The sequence below is a fragment of the Anopheles funestus genome, chromosome 2RL, assembly GCF_943734845.2.
Source record: "Anopheles funestus chromosome 2RL, idAnoFuneDA-416_04, whole genome shotgun sequence".
NCBI classification, from domain to species: Eukaryota; Metazoa; Arthropoda; class Insecta; order Diptera; family Culicidae; genus Anopheles; species Anopheles funestus.
In genome coordinates, this window is record NC_064598.1 from 75,548,291 (window position 1) to 75,567,610 (window position 19,320).

Consider the following 19,320-nt stretch of genomic DNA (forward strand, 5'->3'; position numbering starts at 1 on the left):
TGTGCTTCTCTGTGCCGGCAATGTACGTTCTTTCGTTCTTACTCCAACGTTAAAGTTATCGTTGTGATCAACCCGAATCAGGTACGTGTGTGAGTGTAAGGAAATATACACTCAGTGCGTGTACTAGCTTTGTATCTGTGTTGTGCAGTGTATTTTGGCAATGAGGTTTAACATAAAACCATGCCATAAACGTGTGGTGTTAGCTTCCGTGTTAACTTCGGCTAGTTTATCCAATTTGGAATCAATACAAAAAATCGGTACAAAGGTACGGTACGGTTGTGGAAAGCGGTTTCTATCCTTTGTGCACAGAATAAGGTTGTTTCAAGTTGTTTTTTAGGGAAAAAAATAAAGTGATTTGTATTTCTCAATGAGCTTATTACTTATAATGTGAGTTTGTTTATTAAAAATATGGCCATTATAGGCGAGTGTAGTGTTTTAAATGTGCCTAGGCGCATTAAAGTGTGTATGTGCTTTAGAGCACATTGTTTTCTGGCGAAAAAAAGTGACATAAAAAGTGCTAAAAAAGTGATAGTGGAGTGAAAATTTGATAATGTTTTAAATGTGTCAAAAGGCAATAAAATGGTGTATGTGGGAATAAAAAAAATGCCAGTGTATTAAAGCAAAGGGCCCGCAAAGAAGCAGTTTTGCTTTCCTTTGGTATATGAAAGTTTAGTGTCCTGCGTACCAACTATCGTTTACCTGGGTAAGTAAAACATATTCAATCAGAAATATCGGAAATAAGGATTGAAGAACTATTGATTGGACAGTGTCTGGCAGCCATGAGTTTATAACTTTCTACGGCCATGCAAATTATCGTAAATAAATTAAATAATAAATAATTAAATAATTTATTAACAAATAGAGTAAATTATTTCTCTCTCCTCGAGGTCAGCAGTTTTGTGCAGTCTAATGGGTCCCCCATTAGCTATTCCGAAAAGGACCTCCAAGGGGTTTTATCTATCACTGGATGAAACATATTTTAATATTGTAAAATTTAAAATAAATTTTAATGAATGACTTCATCGCATCATTTACTTAATTAAATTCATTTAATTTAAATTTAGTAGTTGATCTACCATGCTACCTACGCCCAATGCCTGAGTGTGGGCATAAATAAAATTTCGAAAAAAATAAATTCATAACAGTCAGTGCATTGATTAATCGATTTATTAATCAAACAAATTGTTTCTTTCGTTTCTTTCCAGCATGCAACATACAGCAGCAATTAAATCGTAAGTAATTAATTATTTGACTTTGCTATATTTCCGACGCGTTTTTCTGTCTGCAGATACAGATAAGTAATAAGCGTTGGACACATCTCAGTCGGTGAACGTACAAAACAAATCCTACCGAAGACGGTTGAATACCGTCTTCACTTAAAAGCTAGCTTTACTTTAGACACGCCTTAACTTGAAACAAACAGTTTAAGAAAAAAAGAAACCGCCCCGTCATAGAACTCGCATCATAGTTTACTCTTCACATACTGATCCGATTTCCGATCGAGCTGAGCGTAGATGATGCCCGCAGGCTTATCCACCGGTACGTACACCGTTTCCTCCTTCAGCTCGACCTCGTTCACCACCTTCGGGAATTTGCTAAAGTCAAACGTGAAGTAATGTTTGTTGGGCATCGTCATGTCGATCGACGATATCTCCGGGATCGTCTCCAGCACTTGCTTCTCCGCCAGGTACAGTGTGTTTTGTACACTCGGCGAAAAGATGCCCTTCTCCGTTTCGCCGGCAAAGTTGTTCAGAATGCACTGCTTCACCTTGTTCCAGCAGTAATCAAAGTCCACCCCAGTGACGGTGGAGTACTGCCAGGACGAGCGGACCACCGTGCTGAAGATGCGGTCATGCTGATCCGGCAAGGACCGGTACTCATCGTTAACAAAGTTCACAAACGCCGACTGTGTTGTCTTGAGGACGCGCAAATCCGTCAGCCCACTGATGACAGTCGGTTTGATTTCTGACCATAAAAGAGAGGGAGTACAAAAAATCACCCCAAACCCCCCAAACATTAGTGCCATAGTGTCTTGTGCTATAGGGCGGGAAATTGAATTATGTTCTCGCTTACCGGTGCGCTTCTGCGTGACGTCCGTATACCGGATGGCGGTCGGTGTGAAGACGAAAGCGTGATTATGCAGATCCTTGTACGGACCGGTACCAAACCCCATCCGAGACCACGGGTACTCCTCGATGTGTATCGACACTTCCTCGACGTGTGCGTACTTGCTCAGGAAGTGATGGCACAGCAGTATGCCGAACTCTTCCGGCGACTTAAGACCGTGCTTGCGGGCCAACAGGTAGACGGTGTTTTTTTGCGAATCCGTCGCGACAATGTCACTATTATCGCCTAATGGAAACGAACGCATAATTCTATCAGCATCGTGTCGGAGATTTTCCTTTTCGTTCAAAAGTCAATCAGAAGTCAGACACCTACCCTCGAGATAGTCCTTTTGGCTGCGTAGCTTTAGCTTCGTTCCAACCTCAAACTCCTTTATCGTGTGCACCAGCCCATTGCGCACCACGTGCATCACCTTGACGCTGTCCTTGCCATATCCGTAGTTGCTAATCAGGTACGGTGAATTCTCGTTGTCCAGGTAACCTTCGCGGCTTTCATCGATAAGCTTTCTGGACATCATCTTGACAGATTAGGCGTACTTCCCAGTTCGCTTCCCAGTCGCAGAAGACCTCAGGTTTGTTTGTCTGCTGATGGGCAAGAAAGATGCAGCGAAAAGTAGGTTAATAATTGACTGTGCATGTAACAATTACTGTGAAGTCCGGGAGGGCTGAGAGAACTGTGTGTGAAAAGATGACGAAATGACCTAGCTTGTAACGGGGCGCCAACCATCCAACCCGAAAGTGGTGTTCGCGCTTGTTTTCCAGTTCATTTGTGTCTAGTAAAACCTTTCTCCATAATCTTTCTTTCGTCTCTTCTTTCAATTTCCATTAAATTACATGAATCATTCCCGTGGTCATTGTGAGAAGAAGAAGGCCCGGTAGATAGTACGGGATGGAATTCTCCATTGTGTCCGAGTAAATCTCCGTTACCGTTCAGCGAGCAAGTTCATCGCATTAAAAAACCGGTTCGGGGATGCTGTTTGTTTGCAAAAGTGTTACTATTATTCGCTACCACCGATGTCTATAGATGTTCTTTACCATTCGCCTGATCGCCATGATAAGAAAGTGTTCACCAGCGCACCGAACCCTTCGTTCGGTTGTTAGCGGTTTTTTGGTGTGAACCGGTTTAAAGCATCCGAGCCACACTGATTGACAGCTGACGGGATCTTGATGACGTCGTCTGCGAAAGCAACGCTTGCACCACAATGCTAGAGAGGTCACGGCGTGACAGTACATACGCCTCGCGGCACTTTTCTTTGCGCTTATCATCGACTTCAAGAAATTGTTGCAGTGTGGTGGCTTTTCATAACTAGCGCAGTCATTTTTGTGTCAACCAAACAGCGGCTTAATCTTAAACCGGTGACCCATTCGACATGCCCATTTGTCCTCAAAGTTGTACAAAAATTGGCAACAAAAAAAGACAACTACCCACTGACTGATAAGCGGGTTTCTGCTTGATATGTTCGCATGCTGTAACCGTTACGAATCATTTACACTTTGGATTATCTAATCAAGCGTTTGATGAGTTGCTTCGAACCATCACCCGGGGGAAAAAAAAGACCACACCGAAGAACACACAAGTACACAGGTGTCACACACAGAGACAAATGATCTTCCAGGGGGTAGAAAGTCAAACATAAAGTTCAATTCTTTTAATGAAACAATAGACCTTGTTTTTCGGCCGATGCGTGAAGGTTCGACGACGCAAACGTGTCGTACTGCACGTACCAAACTTAATAAGGCAGGTCTGGTGGGAAAGGTTATCTGGCCAAAAACCAGTACCGAAAACAATAATCTATCACCCAACGCACGTTGGCAAGTGCTGAGAGACAAGCTCAAGACTAAGAACCGCGTATATAATGAGAACTCACAAACAGCGTGATAACGATGACGTGTTACTGAGAGAACCATGCCGGATGATTAGGAGGGTAAAAGGGTTATAAAACGATCAGGAACTAAAATTGAGTGTCACATTATGCTTCCAAACTTCGTATGAATTTCGTTTACAAAACTAGAAAAATTCGGAACAAGATAAGTACATTCCGATTATTATAACTTCACTTTAGGATCACTTTTCAATTTTCTTATTAGAACACTTTAACTCACGGGACCTTAACTAATCTAATTTCGATTATAAACACTTACTGTTCTCGTTTCTCGATATATGTTGCACACTGCCTTATTGTTTCAAAATTTATTCACAAAAACAAAACTCGCCCCAAAACACCTGATTTGCAAACACGTAACTCACACGACACGCTGAGGCACACGAAGTCACCTTCCGAAACAGAGCAGCAAAACACTGCAATATGGACGCGTCTTACCTTGACCACTGCCACCGCTTAAATGGTGCACGGTAGCGAGAACCGCGAAGATTTTTCTCCTCCAGGCCAACGATCATCCCAATCTCAACCGGCCGAGATCGTCGTCGTAGTAACTTTTCATTCTACGCATTCTACACCATTCGCTTCGGTGTGCTGTATAGTCGTGTATTGCCTTGCCGTTGTCCTCCACATAGTATTGCCACCACTTGCCAACACCGCTACGTTCCACAAATGGTTCGAATTTTCCATTATCAGGTCGGCCCGTTTCGTTTCGGATTGTTTTCTAATCGAACACTGTCTGGGCCGAAGCATTATCGTCATCGTCTCGAGCCTCGGTAACGTGTACCGCTTGTTGGACGTTGTCTTACCATCCAGCTGCAATAAAAAGAGGGCAAATACTGGTAAATACAGCCTCTCGGTCGTGTTGCATTAACAGCAGCGAGGGACACATTGTTTGTAATGCACATTTTTTTTTTGTTTTGGTTCTGTTTCTTCTTTGCGAGGACAATACCTGAGTGGCTGAATTGATTGATGATAGACTTCAGATGTCAACTACTTTATTGGGATACTATTATTAGGTGATGTGTATCAATTTGCTGTCGAGCGATTGTATAAGGGATCATGCATGCTGCTACCTGTTGCACCCAGTCCTTCGGCCATTGTGTTCGTCCTTCTGATCATACGCCGTACAATTCCCGACTGGAATTGCAGTTTGCTCGTTTGTTTTAGCTGCGTAGAAGCCATCGAACCAAATAATGATTCAGGGTCTTAATGCCGTCCGTCAAGATGTGGTAAACAGAGTACTGATAAGGAAGGACAGAGCTACACAAATTTGGGTCCATGGGTTGTGTATGTAAAGTAACCATCTGTTGACGACTGCAGTAGTGAGATTTTTTCCCCAAAAATGATTCATGCGTAGAACAACACTAAACACTTTGTTGTTTACTGCCGGTTGTACTAATTACACGATCACTGATCACGTTCGTTGTATCGATAAACTTGTCGTTCTAGGTGGAACAAACCGTTTGCATTAATTTACTATGTCCTCACGTGAACTAGCCGCATAACAAGATTCACTCTTTGCTGCATGTTTAGTAAACAATTTAACGCATTGCAATACCCGGATCAGTTGGAACGTACCACTTAATCAATTTTTTTTTCTCAATTTTTCACCATATGTTTAGCAACTGTTGCCGATAGTTACGAAATCTTCCGTTTACAGATTGCAAGATTGTGCAGCTTATCAAGCCCATCATGTTGGGAGGTTCCGAGAATTGAGCCGGTTTGCGCGATTGCTTCGCAGGGGATTTGAGGCACGAGTTTGCGTCGGATTCGGTTTTAGTCAAAACAAAATGTTGTTCAAGCGTGTACAATCTTCAGTACCGGTTGAGGACGATTTAAGCCCGTCATTTCTGTTTCCTAGAACTGGCGTCTGGTGCAGTTGCATGCTGCATGTCCTTAACAGATGTTTAGCAAATAGATTTCATTGACGCGATGGTTTATAGATTGAATAGAGGACGATTTAATAACAGGATCATGAACTTTGTTAGGAGATATTATGTACATTGTTGAATATCATTATTTGAATTGATATGAAATTGTCTGGTTATTTCTACTTATTATTGTACTGGACAATGCCAATTTTAAAACTGTTGATTTAAGTTAAGAGACAAAACATCAATTATAGGCAAATTGAATAATATTTGTTATTTTCTTCAATTTTCATGTGTTTGAACTACCACATGATAAAGATTGTAGTTGAAAGAAATACAAACTCCTGGTTTGAAATTTCAAATCAAATAACGGACGCTTTGAAGCGTTACATTCAAAACTGACGCAGCCAATCATATATCAGTACGCAGCCTTTTTACCAGCGTTACATGGGGCGAACAATGGTCAATCCAAATTTAAAATACAGCGAGAAAATAACATGCTTTTATATTGATTGTTTCGTGCACTTATTTGGCCTAGAATTATTGAAAAACTTAATAAACATACTTAGGTGCAATTGTAGGAACGAATAATATTTCTAATGATTCCGTGCGTATAATGTTGACAATAGAATACAACGTTACATATCATACAGTTTTTATTAAATACGTAACAACACAAGAAACACTTCACCAAACATATCATACAATGGTAAAGTGTAAATAAAAGATAGATCATAATCTGCTTCCAAAGGTGATATAACCACAGTCAAAATCAAACAAAAACACACACATTAACGTTGACCAATTTAAATTTTATTTTTGCAGTTTCTCATGGTAAACAGGGTTGAAGCCTAAATCAATAGCTATTCATATCGAAATTCAATTTCTCCTGTTGCTTTAGAAGCATTTCCTTCCTCTGAACGCGTTTCCCCATAAACCCGTAAAACATTTGCCCAATATAAAAATTTACAAAAATAACGTACATGGTTAGCTGTCTGCTTGCTGGCTTGTCTCAATGCTCTGGGATGAAAGGCGACTGGAAGCGTTGCACTTTACAGGGTTTATCAGGTCAATATGGCATCTGAAAGGCATAGTTCGCCGGCCAGAACATGTATTTCGTTTCCTGTCAAGTATTTCATTTGCCTCAACATGAAAATCCTGTTGCCCAATATGATTTTAGAGATTATTGCTTTAGCTTTTTCACTGGGGTTGTTGCCTGCTCCTGCTCGTTATTTGTACCATATTTTCTAATTTATTTTTCATGCTTTTTTATAGTTTTTTTTAATAAAATCATATCATTTAATAAAGGGTGAGGGCACAGCGTTACGCTGTTGTGCCATTTGGAGCAAAATTTGTTAGATTCATTAAATTATGAGGAGGTTTATCACGAACATTTCGAAAGCATATGAGTGCCAGGTTTAAAAATCCCGTAATAGCGTAGAATGCAATAAAACGGTTTAATATTGTGTACGGAGTGTAAAAGAACTAATAAACTATTTTTTGCAATGCAATTATATTTCCTCCGTTCATCTATTCGAAATATATAATTGCTGGAATAAAAAGTACCATGCTAAATTTTTTTTGTTTATATTTTGCTCGGATTCGGTTTGACACATGCTACACATACACATGCATGTTTTCGAAATGTTCGTGATAAAACTTCTCATAATTTAATGAATCTAACAAATTCTGCTTCAAATGGCACAACAGCGTAAAGCTGTGCCCTCCCCCTTTATTAAATGATATGATTTTATTTAAAAATACCATAAAAAAGCATGAAAAATAAATTAGAAAATATGGTACAAATAACGAGCAGGAGCAGGCAACAACCCCGGTGAAAAAGCTAAAGCAATAATCTCTAAAATCATATTGGGCAACAGGATTTTCATGTTGAGACAAATGAAATACTTGACAGGAAACGAAATACATGTTCTGGCCGGCGAACTATGCCTTTCAGATGCCATATTGACCTGATAAACCCTGTAATGCAGTGTTGTTAATGATGTTTACAAAAAACATCTCACTACATCATACCTGATTTATAGTGTATATGTCTGAGCTATTCTACGGACAAAAATGTTGGCATTGGTATTGATTGTCGAGGACTTCGACATTAGATTGTTCAAAGTTAGTTGTAAACATTCTGATTGTAGAAAATATGGACGAAAAGGCGAGAGAGAGAGCGAAGTGAAGTCTGTTGATACAATCGTGTAATAATGTTACGAATAGACGTAAATACAATCTGCTTACAATCTACCATGGTGTATAACTTTGCTAAGACACGGCGTTTTCCGAGGCAAATATATAGCAGGTAGGTTAGGTTAGTGTTACTCCACTCGGTAGGGTAATTATGGTTCCAACAGCATTAGAAGCTCCTCGAGTGTATAATGTTTAGAATTACATTTAAAACTAACAATATCATTGAATTCTCATCGACAAGTTGCGTGTATCACTGTAAAACGTAGAGGGCATGAGAAAGTATTAGAGAGCCATTGGGTTGGTATTGTGAAACAGAGGGTTTCGGGATCCTACCAGATATCTAGCTTACAGGTGATGTATAAATGCGCATTCTTCAAGATGTGCCTGATCTCTAACGATCGTGTATATTGAAGGATTCATTTTCTTTATAGTGGTCATTCGAGACAAAAACGAGTATTTTATGCAAAACACATCCAATGAAGGTAAAATCTGTTACAAAACTGGCTAATTGCTGTTCTAGTCTGTCAAATCACATATTAAAAGCGTTTCTGTAAGAAAAAGAACAACCTTTGAGATTGTTCGGAGTTGTTTAGGGGAAGATTTTCCAATCGTAAAGTGATCGCAAATCGAAATTGGAAAAAAATCTCCTTTCGAAAGGTGCTTATCTCTTTACAATCGGATATCAACTCACATCTGTATCTTTCGCGAGCCTGTATAAATGTTCCGTTTGGAATCGTATCTTTTTCGTAAGAGCAAGAAAGCATCTTTGACCTTCGTCAAATGAATACCTAATAAGGCTGTTTACTGTTCTTCTCTTGTAAACCTAAACCGGTTCTGTATTTTTATCGCGCATGTGAAGAGTTGCCATTTTAACTGAGATTTCTGTAATACTCGTTCGCTACTCATCGTACAATAATAGGTTTTGCTTTGCTCCCAAGCAATTTGATCAAAGGCTAATTCTGTTCCTGAAAATGCCTTATATACTTGACGTTATGAAATTATGTTAACCATTTTGTTCTTGTTTGTTTCCCGATTTCGGCCCCAATCTCAGCGACTAGAAATAAGGAAAGAAGTTAAAAAGTTTGCACTTTTCTAATCAGGCTGCCTAAAAGCGTACGATCTGGCGGAAGCTTTCCGACACGATCAATGCTCCAAGTGCCGTTAGCAGCGAAACTGTCTTCATGCTAGCGCCGCTTGTAGTTTTCAGTTGTGATGCAATGGCCGGTGTAACTGGTTCCGGTTGTGATGCAACTGGAGCGACCACAGGTGTAACAGGCTGTTCAGCGGTACCACCATTCGGTGCCAACGACACCGCCGGATGATTAGGATCCGGAATAAACTGTCCATCGGTTTCGAAGCGTCCCGGAGTGAACATCTGTGTCAGTGGATCGTACAGACCGGACTGGAAGATGCTCGTGTCGGGGATGTATCGTCCTGGGGTAAAGATTCCCGTGGCCGGATCATACTCGCCCGGTGGTACATACTGACCGGTGGCCGGATAATACTGACCGGGTGGTGGAATATATTGCTTAGCGTTCGGATTGACGGTGGTCGTTTCAACGGGGCCCATTTCAACCGGTGCCTGCGCCAGTGGAGTGATCGTGTCGGTTCCGTTCGCTGGTTGCTGCTGCTGTTCGGCTTCCGTGGTAGTGGCATTTTGATTTAGAATGACCGGAGCATCGGGAACACCTGGTGCTGGTGAAGCCTCCGCATTGACGCTATCAGTTGTATTGGGCATTGGAGCGAGCGGTACGGATGCTTGACCATCGGGACCAGCAGCTGCTGGTAGAACTGGCGGCATACCAGCTACTGGTGGAACCTGCGGTACCATTGCAGCATCTGGAGACGGAGCAGCGGCTGGTGCTGGTGCAGCAGCTGGAGCTGCAGCGACAGGAACAGGAGCGGCAGCCGCAGAAACGACTCCTTCCGCCGCAGCAGGAGCAGCGGCAGGGGCGGCAGCAGCAGCAGCAGGCTGAGCTGGTATGTTATTAATGATCGTTACACCACCTCTCTCACTGTACCGTGCACGATCCTCCGGACGAAGGGCATGGTAAAGGGCGGATCCAGCCGCTCCTGCTACCAGACCCGTGCCAACACCAGCTGCAATGCCACCAATACCAATACCGGAGCTTTGAGGTTTGTACGCACCGACCGGAATAGCCGCAATAGGGAACGAAGGCGCAGGAGCATAGTTTACCGGAGGTGCATAACCACCACCCTGGAAAGTGCCGTGGGGTGCAGCGAATCCACCCGCCGGTGGATGATAACCACCACCTCCGAAACCTCCCATTGGTTGTCCATAGCCTCCCATTGGTTGTCCGAATCCTCCCGGTTGTCCAAAGCCACCCGCTGCGGCTGGCTGTCCGTACGCTGGCTGTCCAAACGATCCCGGCTGCCCGAAACCTGGCTGGCCCGGTCGAAAACCTTGGTTTCCAGGGTTATACATTGGTGGCGCTTCGTTGAAGCGCGAATTCAAGTTCGGATTGTTAGCGGCCGAGTACGGTGGTGGTGGTCCCTGCGAGTACGGTGGCGGAGGAGCTCCCGCGTGCGTCTGATGCGTATTATGTGTCGCCTGCACTGGATACAACGGTTTCGCAGCACTCGACTGTACGGGAGCACTCTGTTGCTGAACCGGATAGGGAGGCTTCGCCACACTCGACTGTACCGGGTACGGAGGTTTCGCAGCACTCGACTGTACCGGATACGGTGGTGGCTTGTTAACCGCTGGCTGTGCCACAGAACCCGCGGGCTTCGCCTGGCTGTTTACATTCCATCCGATATTGCGCTGGTTCGACGTATCGACTGGAGCCGACGGTTTCGGGGCTGGTTTTGCCTGGTAATTACTGTAGCTCAAGCTGCCCGGATTGCTATAGCTGGACGAGGACGAGGACGACGTGCTGGGCTTCGAAACCCTACCCGACGATGACGATGAAGATGATGAAGTTTTGCCGCGACTTTTAAACTTCAACGCCTCGGTCATCGGCAGGAAGGTAGAGACGGCCAACAGCGTACAGAAGGCAATCGCTTTTAGCTGCCTATTTTCGTAACATCCACTACGCACCATCCTCGGATGCACTTTCTCCTTCACGCGCGTACTTTGCATACTTTCCGCTCACCCGCGTCTAGAAGGTTTGACCTTCGCTGTGGCGTTTCTGCGCTGCGATATTAAAAAATTATCTCGTCTCAGAATTTTAAAAGAAACACTTAACGCACAAACACACACACGCACGTACTTTTTTGGCACCAGTTGTCTGTCGTTTTTCCACTGAAAATGTTCGTTTTCCACAGCAGACGAAAAATTCCACAGCACGCTCCGTCCGACTTCGCAAAGCAAATAAAACTCGAGTGTTTGGCTCTGTGTGAAATCGATTACCGTCCTTGGAATGTGTGCGTGCCAGATTCCATTAGCGTCGAGTAGTGTGCGTGAGCTTACTCATAAACACCTATTGACGCGAGTTTTGCGGAATGGAACGAAATGCGAAAACAGAAGGTGAAGAGTTGAAAATTTCAGTTGAACAACCAATTTTTATTCTTTACTTGTATTGGTAATTCAATAAAAAAAACTTAAATCTAATTAATACGTGAAAACAAAGCAATTATTATGATGCTTTCTCATCGTAGTGATACTTCAATCAAAAATTTCATAAGCGTTTATGTACCACACTGTTGCTCGCGAATTTCCGTACAGTAGAGTCTCATCACATGTAATTAACAAAAAAAAGCGAATTTAATCTAATTTAGAACAATTCAATCGTTCAAAAAAGACTTTATTTTGCACAAAAAAAAAAATAATAACATTGCAAAAAAAAGGAATATCAATCAATTTGACCAGATCACCAACGAGAAATTATTGTGTGATAAATTATCAAAACAAATGTTGACTAAAAATTACTAATTACTGGATCTTTGACTATTTTAAATACTTCGTACTTCACTATAATGGCTCAAGGACGGACGTGATAAGTTTACTGGGGGGGATTCCCGACTCGAGCGATCGATAACCTCCCCGCCCGGAAGCCGTGTTTACGTTGAAGGTAACTTCGTGAAAACATTTCCATATTCGTAATGTGCTTAGGTGGCTTAGGTCCAATATTGTACCGGTAATGTAATGGAACGCGATCGCGTTGGCCCGCATACACCTAGCATTGTCCTAAAAGCACGTAACGGTGACGTCAGAGCTACATGACGGTTTTTGTTTTGTTATTTCTGCTATGATTCATAGCCATGAATCGAATGATTCAACCGCGCAGTATACTGCCCTTGTTCCACGAATACAGATGAAGCTTTGTGACGTAAAAATGGGTTCAATAACGATCAACAGCTAGTAGGCTGCGCGGCGAACAGCACGTGAAGTAACTTGGTTTATACCAGGAACGATCATTATCAGGAAGGTTGTAGGAGTTTGATAACCAGTGCCCATCCTAGAATGTGTTGTAAAAAGTTGTTACCACTTTCGCTAGATCGCTTACATATTGAAGGATTTGGATAACTGAAATCCAATGATGAATTTTTCCTGCTCAATTCGTCATCTTTCATAGCAGCGTAGTAAAGGTGAGTTATAATCTTGAAACAGATCTATTTCACAATATGCCGAAAGCTTACTTAGTGTTGTAGACGTCACTGATGGAAATTCGTCGTCTTTGGAGAGCTTTTGTTATTTTTAGCTATCGCTGGCTTTACGATGTAATATGCTAGACAACGAGGCGGTTGAGTGAACCTTCCACACCATCTAGGGTCGATACAATCGATGTGGGTTGTAATTTACCCCAATTTCAACATTGACCCCAACGAAGGATTGGTCTATCGCGAATCGGAAACAACGATAATACACGCACCTAGTGGTCCACAGTAAAACACACCCAAGAAAATTCGATCCAATTTCAAGAGTAATCGTTTTGTTGCGTGTTAACGTGGTTGCTACCGGTGGTTTATGATCCAAGTAGCCGAACCCTTGCTGCTGATGATGGTTGCTTAGAACCATTTCAAAGCGCCCACATGTTGGCACGTGTTTCGCGCCAAACGAATCGTTTGTTTCGCGAACACACTTACAATCATTAGCATTCGCTCACCTTTCTCAACCGATCAGCAATAAATCAAAAGAATGTACTTTCCTATTGCTACATTTATGATCGTATCGCGTAAAGATTTTCTGATTGTTCTCGTGGAAAATTGGAACCTTGCGAGACGGTCGGCCGTGATGTGGTTGATGTGGTTATTTTTTAAATAATTGTATTGTTGGCAATCATTTTTCTTTACTTGATAACACATTACATGGTCGCTGGGTAAATATGTGTGTAAAAAATAAAACCAGCAGCAACGGAATGATTGACGGAACACGATGATCTCCCCTACTGGTTGGTGCTTTGCTATATTAGTGCATCATTCCGCCTGACCGATTGTTTGATCATCTAATGCGTTGTGTTCCGAGGCTATTACCATATCCATGCGAATGAAAAGTTCCACCAGTAGGGAGGAATGGACGGTTGACTAGTTCTTTCGCACAGGCGGTATTGTGATTGTGCAATAAACAAATGTCGGACTACACCAGTGTCCGCTTGATAACGTCATCCACTGGACAATCGATCAAAATCCACCAGTTGGTTAGCTAAAACGTTCGCTGAAGTACGTTCAGTTATTCACTCGCCGATTGGTTTTGTCGTTATGTGTGCCCTTTGGGAAACGGAGAAAATGCGTACGGGAAAACAATGAAAAGTGGCTGTGCAAAAAACTACAACAAGCAGAAAGGAATGCGTTACGCAGGGTTAGTACTGGCACTATGGGTTTTAGTATTACGTTTCAGTAGTACGATATTTTTTCTTTCTAATTGATTATCTGTCGTTTTGGGGCGGCCCGGTTGGGTATTTGATAAACGGCGCCGGCCCACACGGCAGAACTGGGGTTCAAATCTCATCCGGAACGTCTCCCCGTAGCACGGACTGACTAATCCTGCTACGTGGTAAAAGAAGTCTTGATACGGCCAGGCCGTTCTAACCGAGCAAGAAGAAGATTATCTTTCGTCTGGTTCTGCTCTGAAACGAACTATAAAATGTTTACAATATTTGTGAGAGTTCATAAAGATTTTAACCAAGAATGGAGATAATTAAGTCATGGAATACAATATTAGTTAAGATAATGTCGGAAACTTCAAGCTGACTATGTCCTTTGTGAAAAAAGGGTGCTATCAAATTCCTATAGAAACAAAAATAGTTTATATTGTGCGGCGATCTCATGATCACTTACTTCGGTGTGTCGTCTACTACAGTGGTCCCCAACCTATGGTCCGCGGACCACTTGTGGTCCGTGGCCTAAGTAGAAGTGGTCCGCGGAAGAAATTTTCGATCGTTGGACCGATTATTTTAACACTTTTTGTTTACCATTTCAAGCGTTTTTACGTGACGAAATCATTCTAAGCTCCTCGATGTGTTAGATTGTGGACAATTATAATTTTTACTAATGTTTTATTTCAAAAATCGCCTTAACAACGATATACATACATACTTACTTACATATACATACTTACGTCGAACAAAAAGTGGTCCGCGGTACTAAAAAGGTTGGAGAGCACTGGTCTACTATACTAAACTACCCTGTGTAAATTTTTAAAATGTCTATGAGATCATTAGTAGGGTTTTTAACTAAAATAAAGGAAGATAACGAGAAAGAGAGTAATAATATTGAAGATATTTTCGATGCAACTGTTCACAAACTGTATAGACTGTTTGTGCGATTGAAATTCAGAAGATATACAAAAAATACAGAAGATATACAAATTGAACTTCTGCTTTTCTAATAGTCATAACATGGTTAAAGGTATCGCTCCATTAGAAATACTATAAAATGTTATCATTAATTAACTTCCACAAAACTTGACGAACCCTGACTGAAGGAATTCGACCTACTAGCCGTGTAGTGCGTTTGATAATGCTTAGATTTCGATGGAATGTGAAACCAGGTAGTCGATGTAATCGATGTTGTTTTGTTTGTTTTTATATAAGAAACGTGAAAAATGTTACTACAATGCATACGCACCACTCTGTTCCTTGTTTCTATTTCGTATAAATAATACTTTACACGTTGAACATGCTTTTTCGCCAAAGTTGTACTTGTACCAAAGATGTACTTCCCCGTTTTCTCAAATAAGGTAATGTGTAGCTACAGAGGTACAGAGGCGTTAACAGTTGTATTTTTTTTGTTTAACTTATTTATTATATATCGTCGTTAAAATTCAAACATTGAACATTAGTGATCGCATATACTGCCGGTTCGTAGCTTTCGTTGTGCAGTTTCAAACTAATCGTTACATTACTAACATATACAACAACAAAACAATACTTAATCGGGCACAAATAACCATGCCACCCGTACCTTGGCCCTCTCCACCCGCCCTTTTCCGCTACTGGGTACCGGTCGGTTATACGTCCGATACAGACTACAAAAAAGTAGTGGCACAGCAATTGCGCTCCATTTGGATCGCTATACACCACTCAGCAAGAAGCTTCGATACTAGAGGATATTCGATATGTACATGAAGCAGCTGCCGATGCGGTGCAATGGTTAGGACCTAAAAGCGGAGATACTTCACGATGAGCGGCAACAGGGCGAACATCGAAATGGCGGACGAGAGGCGCACGGTGTCGGCAGTACCACCGCTCGCCGGTTCAGCCATCGAAGCGGACAGATCTGGCTGTACGTTGAGGGCTGAGTGGCGTACCTCCACATCCGAACCGGACACATTCGGAGTAGCGTCGGCTGGAGTGGCAGGAGACGAATCGGGCAGCGGTGCCAGTGGTGCCATACCCAGCGGATTCTCCGATGAACTGCTCCCAATGATGGTGGTGGTGCTCGTGGTGGTGGTACTTTCGCCCTCTGCTGGAGAAGTAGTTGCCAGCGGAGTGGCTTCCGTTGGCAACGGTGCTAGAGGTGCCTCACCGTTAGGGTTGACTGGCATCGGTGCTAACGGAGCACTGGCTGCAGGAGCGGGTGTCTCACCAGCTGCCGGGGCAGCTGCAGCAACGGTCGTTGTAGTAGCAGGAGTAGTCGCTGGTTCTTCCTTGCTTTCTTTCGGTTTCAACGCGTCGTAAAGCGCCGCTCCACCAACACCTGCGGCCAGTCCAGCTGCACCAGCGCCCAGCACCGTTCCAATGCCGCTACCTCCACTCGAGGGCTGCTCGTAATGATGTACAACCGTCTGTCCTGGATGTCCCTGGTAGTGAGGTTGACCCTGATCGTAATGTCCACCGGGTACGTACGATGGTTGGTGAGGGAATCCACCCGGTTGCTGCGGGACGTATCCACCAGGTTGAGGTTGATAAGCGGGTGCAGGGAAACCACCTCCCGGATGCTGTACCGGAGCTCCTGGGAATCCTTGAGCCGGTTGGGCCGGATAGGAAGGATAGGCTCCCGGAGGTGAATGAGCCAAACCACCACCAAAACCTCCACCGGTTGCATTATGACCATGCGAACGGTACACATTGCTCGCGACTAGTCCCGTACCAGCAGCTCCAGCCGCTGCCGCTCCAGGATATACGCCTGCACCCGCTCCGGGGGCTCCATGCGCACCAGGAACATTCCAACCGTACGACGGTTGACCACCACCAGCACCACCTCCGGCTGGTGGGAAGTGAGGAGCTGCCGGTGGAGACTGAGGATGAGGCGCCGAAGAGTACACGGGCGCAACAGGTTTCGGGGCTGCGGCCGGTGCAGAGTGGCTCGGCGAATAGCTCAGCTTGGCAATGTCCGCATTCGCATAACCACGGTGTCCGGTCGGTTTCGTCACCCGCGACAACGCCACCTTTCTGCCAAGGGCCGCATTCGGTAGGGAAAGCAGTACACAGAAACAGACAGCTAGTAACTGGGTATTTTTAGGCGAAAGTGGACGCCGCCTTCCAACGTTCGGCATTGCCTCTAGCAACATATCGATCGGTGTTTTGTTGAACAACACACTAACGAGAGGCACCGAACCGAATTAAAGCAAAAAAAAAGTCCGAACGCGGACAACGAAAACACACGCTTATCGGACACGTAAATGTGGGCTACGGATGGCGATTGTAGTTTTATCGCCGCGCTAACCGCTAATAATAGTGAGTCTCGACTTTGTACTGCGTCTTTTTTGCACCACGATCACACGATCGCACTTTTGCTATCGAACAATAATTAGGTGGGTGGGAGTTTGTTTGGTGAAATTTACATACAATCCCGGGAATATACCGTACGGGAGTGGGGAAAAAAAAACTTCCGCGACCTACTCTCCGTCCAAGCTTTTTTGAACTTTCAATGACGCGTAATTCACACGTACTCGCGATGCTTTTCCGATCGGCTACGAATTTATCTATCTCGTTTGCGCTGTACACACACACACACAGTTGCACTTGGGCGGGTATTCACACGTACAAATAGACACCCGGTCACAAGATCAATCCCGTGGAGATGCTGTGCCAGCCGACGACGTTCGTTGGTCTCATCCGGTGGACCGCCTATTCTCAACTGTCCGCCGTTATCCGGTGGCTGTGCTTGCTAGCCCGCACTGGATGGTGTTATCGGTGTGTTACCTGACGAATTGCCTGTTCCCTCTGTTTGCTAAAAAAAAATAAAAAAGCAAATAGAAAAAATGCCATGAAAACGCGGCGAATAAACAATGACACACGGTGTTGTGTATGTGTTTTGCGCCGCACTTTGAATACGATCTTCCACAGGCAGGTGATAATGAGTGGATGAGAAACCATCCACGTGAAGCGGTTTTTCTGCGAACCCGAAATTTGCATTCGGGTGTATGGTTAAATGAAAAAAAAAAAAACATCTCGTCACAAGTGCTGCCAAACTCTTCTAGCGTACGTAAATCGTACAAATGTCGATGAACACAACGCGGTTTAGCCTTCGAAAAATCGGCACACGGCAGCTTTGTGCGATAGCGCGATGGCTTAACAAGATTTTATGATGTTCACTGTCACTGGCCCGAGTGCACAGAGGGATTTACTTGTATCTTGCGCGTTATCTTACCCGCTTGGGAAAGCCACCTGTACTCGTCCGGTGCGGCTCGGTAAGGTCTTCACCTTTAAAGCGCGTTCGAATGATTGTGGTGCCTTTACTTTCCGCAACGGTAATGGAGCCTCGAACGGACGCACTCCGGCATTAGCTATCCGTACACACCATCACCACCACCACCATCAACAGCTAGCAACCAGTAGTGGCCGGTTAATTAGACCAACACATTCCAACTCCCGACCACTGCAAAGGGGCATTCCGTGAGGTTAATCGTTTCCCGCCGGGATGGAACCAGGCTTACGAACGAAAGAGAACGAAACACTGCCTAACATCCTTTTCGATCCTGCCTTAGGACCAGCGAATTCCTCAGGAGATCCTATTTGTTGAGGTCCGTTTTGGATGGGTGGAACAGGATTTTTTTTTCCTTTTCTTATGCCTTTTGTACCATTTGTGTGAGTGTGCGTGTTGTTTGCCGGTTACGTTGTTATGGCCGAACCTTCGAAAGCACCAGGTGCTACTTTGTGTGCCACGTACGGAGGTCCTTCGAAGGACATTTGCCACGAAAGAGGAATGAAGCGTGGCGATTGCGAAATAAGGCGGTAAATGCTATAAACCGGCTTTTAGTGTGGTGGTATTTGGTTTTGGACATTAACAAAGCACATTCCATTGTTCATTAACACGTCGCAAATGTTGATTTAAAATGGTGAGATTTTAAACTCCATAACCTCATTTATTTTTAATTTATTCTACAAATTTTTAAAGGAATTTCTTATTTTTTAAGTGTGAAGAAAGTTTATTTTTCAATACACTTCACACGAGAATGCGAGATCGCTGCTTAACCTTGAAAGGTTTGATTCCATTCTAATCCATCAATAGCACTGTGAATCATCATCTGATTTCCACACCTTTCCCTGGACACTTTATTCTAGCACATGCCAGATCTCCGTATGCTGGTGGTGGTTAATGTGATGACGGTGGCTTCATACCCATTATCGTAATTTATCCAGCTGGATATAATTTTCCACCGTGGCGCTTTTGCAATTGTCATTTAACGATTCACAAGCAACGGTAAGCTAACAACTTGTTCCGCTCTATCCTAACCGAACAGGTTCGTCACTTACCTAGGTGGAAATGAATCCATCACTGTAGAATGGATCTTGAGGTTCTTGTTAGAACATTCGAGTTACTTTGAAAAAAAGGCTATCAACACATTCCGAGGGGTGGAAACAGTTATTAAATGTGTCGCAAATGCCTGTTGGAAAG

General features: G+C 43.5%; 3 protein-coding genes across 10 annotated transcripts; all 3 read right to left on the reverse strand.

The window, feature by feature from the left end:
• Positions 1 to 1,240: 1,240 nt before the first annotated feature.
• On the reverse strand, positions 1,241 to 6,055 carry LOC125775151 (uricase). 4 transcript variants are annotated; one of them, XM_049445672.1, is made up of 4 exons: positions 4,445 to 6,055; positions 2,440 to 2,705; positions 2,074 to 2,352; positions 1,241 to 1,965 (listed from the first exon to the last, which is right to left on the reverse strand). In XM_049445672.1, the coding sequence occupies exons 2-4, from the start codon at positions 2,639 to 2,641 to the stop codon at positions 1,463 to 1,465; spliced, it is 984 nt and encodes a 327-aa protein (XP_049301629.1). In that variant the 5' UTR covers positions 2,642 to 2,705; positions 4,445 to 6,055; the 3' UTR covers positions 1,241 to 1,462. The 4 variants fall into 4 exon arrangements, with proteins under 4 accessions (XP_049301629.1, XP_049301628.1, XP_049301627.1 ...); XM_049445671.1 differs by having other exon boundaries at positions 2,440 to 2,708; XM_049445670.1 differs by having other exon boundaries at positions 4,266 to 6,055.
• A 2,015-nt stretch (positions 6,056 to 8,070) lies between these two features.
• On the reverse strand, positions 8,071 to 11,433 carry LOC125766052 (nascent polypeptide-associated complex subunit alpha, muscle-specific form-like). Of its 2 annotated transcripts, none has more exons than XM_049431633.1 (2): positions 11,310 to 11,433; positions 8,071 to 11,228 (listed from the first exon to the last, which is right to left on the reverse strand). In XM_049431633.1, the coding sequence occupies exon 2, from the start codon at positions 11,177 to 11,179 to the stop codon at positions 9,182 to 9,184; it is 1,998 nt and encodes a 665-aa protein (XP_049287590.1). In that variant the 5' UTR covers positions 11,180 to 11,228; positions 11,310 to 11,433; the 3' UTR covers positions 8,071 to 9,181. The 2 variants fall into 2 exon arrangements, with proteins under 2 accessions (XP_049287590.1, XP_049287589.1); XM_049431632.1 differs by having other exon boundaries at positions 8,071 to 11,233.
• Positions 11,434 to 15,237: 3,804 nt separating this feature from the next.
• Positions 15,238 to 18,382, reverse strand: LOC125762932 (transcription initiation factor TFIID subunit 4-like). 4 transcript variants are annotated; one of them, XM_049425569.1, is made up of 2 exons: positions 18,090 to 18,382; positions 15,238 to 17,652 (listed from the first exon to the last, which is right to left on the reverse strand). In XM_049425569.1, exon 2 carries the CDS (start codon positions 16,988 to 16,990, stop codon positions 15,638 to 15,640), a length of 1,353 nt encoding a protein of 450 aa, XP_049281526.1. In that variant the 5' UTR covers positions 16,991 to 17,652; positions 18,090 to 18,382; the 3' UTR covers positions 15,238 to 15,637. The 4 variants fall into 4 exon arrangements, with proteins under 4 accessions (XP_049281526.1, XP_049281528.1, XP_049281525.1 ...); XM_049425571.1 differs by having other exon boundaries at positions 15,238 to 17,645; positions 18,073 to 18,382; XM_049425568.1 differs by having other exon boundaries at positions 18,073 to 18,382.
• Positions 18,383 to 19,320: the final 938 nt, after the last annotated feature.

Excerpts from the sequence above, each read along its gene's own strand:
- LOC125766052 (XM_049431633.1), bottom strand. The coding sequence starts at position 11,179 with ATGCAAAGTACGCGCGTGAAGGAGAAAGTGCATCCGAGGATGGTGCGT.
- LOC125775151 (XM_049445672.1), bottom strand. The coding sequence starts at position 2,641 with ATGATGTCCAGAAAGCTTATCGATGAAAGCCGCGAAGGTTACCTGGAC. Across the intron at positions 2,353-2,439 it reads CCAAAAGGACTATCTCGAGG|GCGATAATAGTGACATTGTC; the intron begins GTAGGTGTCTGA and ends CGTTTCCATTAG. Across the intron at positions 1,966-2,073 it reads CGTCACGCAGAAGCGCACCG|AAATCAAACCGACTGTCATC; the intron begins GTAAGCGAGAAC and ends TTTTATGGTCAG.
- LOC125762932 (XM_049425569.1), bottom strand. The coding sequence starts at position 16,990 with ATGTTGCTAGAGGCAATGCCGAACGTTGGAAGGCGGCGTCCACTTTCG.